This window comes from Podarcis gaigeae, assembly GCF_964106915.1.
Source record: "Podarcis gaigeae genome assembly, chromosome: 2".
Classification (NCBI taxonomy): Eukaryota; Metazoa; Chordata; class Lepidosauria; order Squamata; family Lacertidae; genus Podarcis; species Podarcis gaigeae.
Window position 1 is genome coordinate 70765522 of NC_139679.1, and position 8516 is coordinate 70774037.

Consider the following 8516-nt stretch of genomic DNA (forward strand, 5'->3'; position numbering starts at 1 on the left):
GTAATACATATGAACAAAGGTAATCAGAGGACAAAAAAGATAGTTCAGCTGCAAACTGGAATGCCTAGTCATGTGAATTTACTCATGAGTAGATGTATCAGTTTCTCTACAAATAAGATACCTGTCTATTAATCATGCAGAACATTATAATAAGCAGAGTACTGCTGTGAGGCGCTAACTCTGCCCGGATGAAACTTGGAAGTGGAGTCCTGATTGAAAGTATCACCTGTGCACAAATGCAAATGTCACCAGTTTGATGTGTTTCTTAGCTTATATATTTGTGATATATGGATAGTGCAAACATAATATATGATTTTTAGGCATACATAAGCACCCTTGCAGGCTTGAAATGATGTGCTCTTGACAAAGGGAACAAATTTAGTGCTTTTTCCAGAATTACAAAAGAAAGTATGATTTGGTCTTTTCAAATTTCCTAACTGTCCTGTAACATTAAGTAGGATAACTTTCTTAGATAATTTCTTATGGCTGTAGTTTTGTGCTTCCTTGAATTCATTTGATTGTTACACATTACACTAGAAAGCCATGCAACTTACTGATGTGAATTTCAGAGGTGCTGAAAACGATTGATGAGGGAGACGCTGATGATGTTACAAAACAGCGAATCCATGAAGCAAAGGAGAAGCCTGGAGCACTATGGCACATTTATGCTGCTAAGGATGCTGAGAAGATCAGGGAACTTCTTCGCAAGGTGTGATGGTTGGATGTTTCAGTAGTTTAATATTTCACACATTATTCAATAATAATAATAATAATAATAATAATAATAATAATAATAATTTATTATTTATACCCCGCCATCTGGCTGAGTTTCCCCAGCCACTCTGGGCGGCTCCCAATCAAGTGTTAAAAACAATACAGTATACTTTCTGATAAAACTTGTGTCCCAATATTTTAATTGGACTGCCCTAAAAACCTTGTTGAAGAGTGGATTATTCATGCCCTAAATAGTCTGGGAATGGACTAGGGCAGCTGTAAAGTCCACCTTAGGCAAAGTTAAGAATTTCATCATAAAGTAACTTGCGGTTGTTTGCTGAATACAGATGAAGATGAAATCTGCAAGTAGGGAGCATTAAACTCTGATACATTTGTATTAGGTTGGTGAAGAACAAGGACAAGAAAATCCTCCAGATCATGACCCAATCCATGACCAAAGCTGGTACCTGGACCAGACCCTCCGTAAGCGTCTGTATGAGGAGTATGGAGTACAAGGCTGGGCAATAGTGCAGTTCCTGGGAGATGCTGTATTTATTCCTGCAGGGGCCCCTCACCAGGTGAGTGTGGAGTGCTAGGGCCGAAAAGGGTAGGGCAAAAAACAAGTTGTTCATGAAGCGTTCCAAAAAGAGCACAACTTTAGAATGTGACAGGTAACAGAATTTTCAGAAACACTGTACAATTGGTTAGGTTGGTTTTCCTGAGCTTTTTCTGTTGCGGGGCGGGAACAAGTTTAGAGTACTGAAAACCTGCTGACTGTGCTTGGTAAAATTCCAGAAGCTGAAATAAGGACTGAGAGAACTCTAGTTCTCAGAAGTGTCAAGTTTCAGTACCTTACTATAGAGTTCCATGTCTACTATTCCTGGGTCTCAAGCTCCATATGTTTTTCTCAAAAATTTATTCCAGTTCTTGAAAGGGTTGGGGGGGGGGTCCACATTCCTTGAATACGGGAAACTAGAATAAATAATTAAAAGTAAAATATCAGCATATGCGCTTAGCGTGTTTACTTTAGTGTAAATTCACTATCTGGGATTCTCAGGTGAAGCAATAAAATGTTTGTTGTACATTCTGGGTGCAGCTAGTTATTTGAGTCTAGCAAGGATTCAGTAACTTTGTAGTGCCTAGCACCCAGGTGTGAACCAATAATTTGTTTTCAGGCTAAAACTGTTCCCTCATCCCAGCTCTGGATCTTGTCTGCTTGCTGTAGTTGTCTCCTTTTATTACTCTTATACCAGGATTGTGGTATCTATGGTGCTCTGAATATTGTTCAATCCTATCAGCTCCACCCAGCATGACCAATGGTCAGGAATTACTGGAGTTGTAGCCCACAAACACGTGGAGAACTGGGGGTTTCTCATTCCTGTTTATACCACTGAACTCTTCAGTATTCTGTGAGCAAAAGAACAGTATATAAATATGTTAAATAAGAATTTGAACTTTATTTACAGTGCAATTCTCCTTGCAAATTTTATCATGCACATCATAAACCATAGGTGTATGCTAAAGTGGTGATAATTATTTCTGCATGATTGCCAGTTGTTTCAGGAGGCAGTTAAGCAGCAGGTGTAAACTTTGTTTGGCCTAATATGCCAAGATATGCACAGGCCTTCTGCTCTCACATGTATCCTCCTTTTTCCTTCAGTTTGCAGAACACAGCAATTAAACTCAGAAATCCACAGTTAACCAGAGTTTGCTCTTCATCTGAACCTGGAAACTGACTCGTGCAAAGTGGCCCCACTAAATTATTCCAGTTTTCTTATCTTTCTCTCATTCACTTGGCACCAAATCCTATGCTAGTCCAGTGAGTCTGTCCGTTTTCAGGAGCAGCTTATGGAGGAGAAGTGGGCCTTGGGGTGGGGAGCCATAAAGCCCTGTTCCAAGAGTTGTCCTCTGGATTGAACCCTGTGCCTACCAGTTTCAGAACAGGGCAGGATTTTAAGCCACTATTTAAATATCTTTGTTTCTTCTGAAGCTGGTAACCATAGTTTCTTGGTTTGGATGAAAAAGGAAGTTGGTGACTTGCAGAATGTAATAATGAGAGGAGTGAGGAGGAGTGCGTGCATGGGCAGAAGGTTTCTGTGCATCCTGACTTATTTAGCTGAGAGATGATTGCCTGAGCTTGGTCATCTCACCATTTGGTCATCATTCAAGGGACAGTGAGAAATTTGTTTTCCAGAGTGATCCGCCCCACTCCTAACTTTTCTTACCCAACGCTGGTTTTTTTTATTATTCCTATCTTCATTGTGAAGAGCTGTTTTTCTCCACTCTTGTTTTCTCGGTTTTCTTGATCTTGGTTATTACTGTCATCTTGGTCTTCCTTTAAAAGTATTAACTTGAAGCCTCATCATTTTTTAAAATATAAAATGACCCTAGAAAAAATAATCACATATTTCCCACACAATCTGGCCTGATTGATGAAACACTGTTATTTGACTCATAGTGCAAAGTCATTATTTGAATGGAAGGCAGTTTGGAAAACTTACTTTGAACATCTGATCTCTTTCTACCTGTTAGATGTGGCTCATGAACACACTGAAATAGCATTTACCAATCTTATTTATACTGCAGAAAGCAATATTTTGAATATACATTGGATTGTTGAGTTTTGATGTTTATCTAGCACCCGGTTCTGCTGCTTATTTTTTCAGGTTCATAATCTGTATAGCTGCATTAAAGTAGCAGAAGATTTTGTATCTCCAGAACATGTGAAACACTGCTTCCGCCTAACCCAGGAGTTCAGGCACCTGTCTAACACTCACACAAACCATGAAGATAAGCTGCAGGTAAGCATCTGTTTTCATGGAACAACCTCTAAAGCACATATCAGATTTGGCAGAAAGTATTTGCAAAATTGCATAGGGTTAAATTTGACTAAAGTTATAAGCTAGCTGCTGGGCATGTTAGCTAGGGCTGCCATACATTGGCAGGGGGGTGGGGAATTGACGCATGGGAGGGAATTTCCGAAAGGTGTGCTTTGTCCTGGATCTTAGGCAAGTCACTTGAAAAATTATGGTGGTTTTTGGCATTTTTTTTATTTAAAAAAGGGTCAATGAACTTGGGTTTTGTTTACTTTTTGAACCCTGTGTTAGCCGAATGAATTCTTATAAAATGGGTTGAACCTAAAGAAGGGCAAGAAGAACTCCACTAGGGCTTTCCTGTTTCCTCTTCACTGTAGCCCCCTGCACTTTCAAAAGACCCCTCTGGATGCTCTGGAATGGCTTGCAGTAGGTCATAAGGAAGGCTGCCTTGTGGGGGTGCTTTTCCACTAACACATTATACTTTTGGATGCAATCCAACTTAAACCAGTATCAAAGGCTTAGCCTGTTGCTAAGAAAAGATTATCATAGTAGATGTGTACATGTTTTGCCAAAAGGGGGGGCAATTAAGGGGTTCTCCTGACTTTGGTTTGAGAGGAGGGAGATCAGCATTCATATTGGAATGTAATATTTTATTGGATGCTTTTCAAGTTTGATCCAGTATCCTTGTAAGAAGTATTACCAGCTTAGACACCTTCCCATATTCATTTATGAATACATTCATTTATGAATACAGTGAATTAATAATTGAGAAACTCTGGCGTGTCTTACATAGTAGGTGGAAATGACTGTTCGGAGTTTTGATTTTCAGTGCCTTCATTTTCTTCTGTTTACAGGTGAAGAACATCATCTACCATGCAGTGAAAGATGCTGTTGGCACACTAAAGGCTCACGAGTCCAAACTGGCTAGGTCGTAGGAACTGGTGATTCCAAACACCCCCCCTCTGGAGTCATTTTTTTGCTCACAGTATAGAAGGGGAGCGCACATACCTGCCTGTGCAGGAGCCAAACGCTTCTCGCTAAGAAATGCCATGGCATTCATTACACTCTCCAGCCACCGTCTTCTATGCTGCCTCAATACTAAGGAAACTAAAGGAAGGTCACTATAACATGCAAAGTTTCCCACCTAATGAAAGGTGCTGTGTTCCTTTCCTGTGGCCTTTTGCAAATTTAAATTGTATGGAAACCATGTGGTGTTCCTGCCTATTATGAATAGAACGTGTGAACCTTTTTCATGCCTAGTTAGTCTTTCCAAGAAGTTAGAAAGAATGATGTGAAGATGGACATTCTCTTGCAGACTTAAGTAGCCAACTCTGAAAGAGTGCGATCACCAGGAGCCCAGCTGCTGAAGCAGGTCCTCCTGAGTCTGACACAGGCCAAGGAAAGAAAGATGTTCTTCATGCTCCCTTTTTAAGAGTTTGCTATACACTGTAGAATCGCAGAGAGAAACCACTTTTTCCCTGATGGCTCCAGGATTTAAAAATGTGTATTTAGTGAAAAACTAGGTTTGTAGTGAAACAGTATTTCATGAAAGTAGATATTTTTAGAATTTGAAATACCACAACTGTTCCTGGGTTACAAGGAAAGGCACATTGTGTTTAGTCTTCCTTTCAGTAAAACCTTTCAAGAAATGATTCTTAGAAATAAATCCAAAATAGCACAATTGACCAGAGGAGAGCTAAAAGAAATTGACTTCCAACACCAGTTTCCACAAATGCAAGGGGGGGGGGGGAGAACTTTTATGTTTTGGAGATGTTGTACATCTCTCCCTAAACTGGCAAACCAGGTAATAGTTCACCAGTTGTCAGTTCTAGATTGGGACTTATACTTCCCAGAGCTAATTTTCAATATCAACTTTGTCCAGAAATATTTTCAGTAAAATGTTCCTGCTTGATAGAGTTGTATTCAGAATTGTCACCATTGAACTGATGGATTCCATTGTTTGACTGTACATTGGGACTATATCTACCTTCTATCCAGCTGTACTGTAGTGCCACCTGCAGGCCTGTTAATATGTTCACGGTTATTTCATTTTTTAAAAAATAAAAGTCATTTACTGTAGAATCTTCTTTAAACCTACACTGAATCTGTGCAAGAGGAATTGTGGGTGGGGCTAAAGAAGTGCCTTTGCTTCTGAGCTCCCACTCCTCTCCCATAACTCTGAGAGCTGCATTCATGCATATTTTTCAGAGGCAACTTCCAAGGTTTGCTGCACCGTTTCCCTTCAGTACATAGTAATAATGACCTTTTTTCAGGAGGCAGCAAAACTGCAACATGGTTTCAGCAGTGAACAAGTCAAGCAATCCCATGTGTATTTTATTTCTCTCATAGGTATGATGTGGTCAAACTTGACCCATGAAACACTCCGGCATAACACAGACTCCACTCCTCAATTCAGAACAGGCTAAACCCTGTAAGAGTTACTATGGGAGAGCAAAAATGTCATAGTTGTGATCACTTAGAAGAAACCAAGATGTAGCCAACATTGGGTTTTCCACTTATCTACACCACTCAAACTGGGATAAAGTCTCTGTGTGCTTACTCTCTCAGCTATTTATCTGAATTGCAAAGCCCCTTCAAAATGCCTTCAGTTTTCCCTTCACCCACCAGCAAAATGTTCCTCATCCATTTACAGCTATATCGTAATTTCGTTGGCAATCTCACTTGAAATCTGCCTCATGCAACCAACGTTGGATACCCAGGTTTGGGCAGCTGGAGCATACTTGGGCTCCCATACTGTGTTGGTGCAAGGCCAGAATCAGTGCCATGACATGCAGCTCTGGTCACATCTCTCCACATCTGTTGGGTGACTGAGGGGTAAAATAGCCACCCCCCAGAGATCTATTCCCTCATCTCTGCATGCATACTCCCCAACAATTCTAGTTCATCAGCACTGACCACATAGGACAGCAGCTGAAATTCCTCACTATATATTCCAGACTGTCAACATGGCCTCATCATTAGAACTTAAGAGGCCTGCTGAATCAGACCAAAGGCCCGTCTTGCCCTGCATTCTGTGGCCAGCCTGGCCTATGGGAAGCCCACAAGCAGGGCATGAGCAAAACCACACACTCCAGCTCATGATCCTCAGCAGCTGGTATTCAGACATAACATGTCTATGATAGCTGAAGTTAATACCACCATCATAACTACTAGCAATTTGTTTGTCTCATTTGGCCAACATTACTGTACTGGTTTTGGTGGGTGACATTAATGGTACTTCCTTTTCTGTAGCCTCCAGTAATTCCCTCAGAGCAGGATAATCTTCTCAAGCAGGAGTTGATGCCTTCCAAACTACACATTTTATCATGGCTGCCAAGCATCTAAGCCTCAGGACAAAAAATGCTAGTGGAAATCACAGCAATGATTTGAATTGCAAACCCATATTTTATTTGTGGTGGTTTCAAGATGTCCTGGATTTTCACTTCTCTCATCTGTGCTCCAGTGACTAAGTATTAAAAATATTGCTATGTTGCACTGTATTTCATAGGGTTTTTAATGGGAAATCTCAGCTACTGCTTAGATTCTGAACAATTAGGAAATAAACTTGAGTGTGTATAGTATTTGTATCCTAAGTCATGCAATTGCTACTACTAAAAACATATAGCAGCAATACTAGAGGAGCATGTAACATGCCCTCTCCAAGTTGTAGAAGAAACCAAAGCAATAAAATTAAGATCCCTGACCTTCTTAGCACTGTTGAATTCCACCTGTTTGGGTGATAGTCAACCAAAATTTGCTGACTAGACCTATTAAAATTAATGAATGTTGTTTTATAGTGTGTCTGAACCTTTTGCTGGAGTTGTAATATTTATTTATGAATATGTGTTTAGCCTTAACCTTATGCCCCAAGAAGTTCACATGCAAAAGGAATAAAGAAAGATTGATTAACTTGAATATATGTGGCAAAATATATGGATGCGGCTTAACAAATACAAGCTGGTTGCAAATTGTACAACACAAACATACCTTGGTCTAAAGAGCAAAGAAAGATCCCTATCAAAAGCTCAAAGAGAAATTAAGTGTGACATTTGTCACAGTACCCACACTAAAGCAAAGAAAGGGAGGGAGAATGGTGTCCTGAAGCAAAGCATAGTGTCAGGCTGGTCCTTGAGATTAGTGTGAAAACGGGTCCATGAAAGCAAACCAGTCACTGAACATCTGGAGTTTTGGTATTATTCTGAGCCAATGCTAGGCTATGGAGAGGGGAGGGGGTCTTTGGGATTAGTGATTTGTCATAACACCTATATTCCATTGTTACATTATTTCCTATTAAGTTCCTGTCTGTTCCTCATTTTGTTTATTTTGCTCATTTGGTACTGAGAAATTACTATATTTGTTTCCAGAGTCTTAAGGTTTTCTTAAAGTGAAACCCATTCTTTTTACAGGAGATGTTAAAGTTTGCTGGTAACACCAGATTACTGTGCTGAACTTTATGTAAAGTATTAGGAGCCCAGGAACATATTTCTGGGACATATTTGAGACAGTAACTGGACCAGGGTCAAGGAAGTTCATTTAGGAGTATATTTTATATAAAGTTTATGCCAACTATTCCAGTGCCATGATCTAAAAAGTTCAGATTGGCACACACCATTACAACATAACTTAGTTCATTAATTCAGTGGGTCTACTCTGAGTAAAACTTAGTTGAATAGCACCCTTTGTCCTCTTTCATTGTTCTTCCTAGATGTGCTGGCCAGCAATTACAAAATTTTTGCTGAATAATCCATTCAGGAGGCATTAAGCAGGCCAGCCATGGGTAACTGTTAATCATTTCATCATGGGAGCACATCAAAATACTGTGGCTTACAGTTCTCCTTTCACATCCTCATTCTTGTGCAGTGAAATGCTTTAGCCAGCCAACTGGCTGCTGAAATGCTTTGAAGGTTTCAGTGAACTCCCTTTCCCTTTTTGGCCTTTTGATAGGCACTTTCCAGCTCTTCCTTTCCTTCTTTCTTATGGCTTATT

The 8516-nt window shown here is 40.0% G+C and overlaps 2 protein-coding genes across 10 annotated transcripts in view; one reads left to right on the plus strand and one right to left on the minus strand.

Annotated features, from left to right (window-relative positions):
* The window catches only part of KDM3B (lysine demethylase 3B), a 37495-nt gene extending 31883 nt beyond the window's left edge, over nucleotides 1–5612 (plus strand). For all 9 annotated transcript variants that reach the window (XM_083726348.1, XM_083726349.1, XM_083726347.1 and 6 more), the window contains 4 exons: nucleotides 570–709; nucleotides 1116–1292; nucleotides 3381–3515; nucleotides 4385–5612. In XM_083726348.1, the coding sequence (XP_083582474.1) occupies nucleotides 570–709; nucleotides 1116–1292; nucleotides 3381–3515; nucleotides 4385–4465 (533 nt within the window). In that variant the 3' untranslated portion in view covers nucleotides 4466–5612. The remainder of the gene's footprint in view (nucleotides 1–569; nucleotides 710–1115; nucleotides 1293–3380; nucleotides 3516–4384) is intronic.
* CDC25C (cell division cycle 25C) overlaps nucleotides 1–8516 on the minus strand; it is a 158423-nt gene that overhangs the window by 95319 nt on the left and 54588 nt on the right. The gene's annotated exons all lie outside the window — the stretch shown is intronic.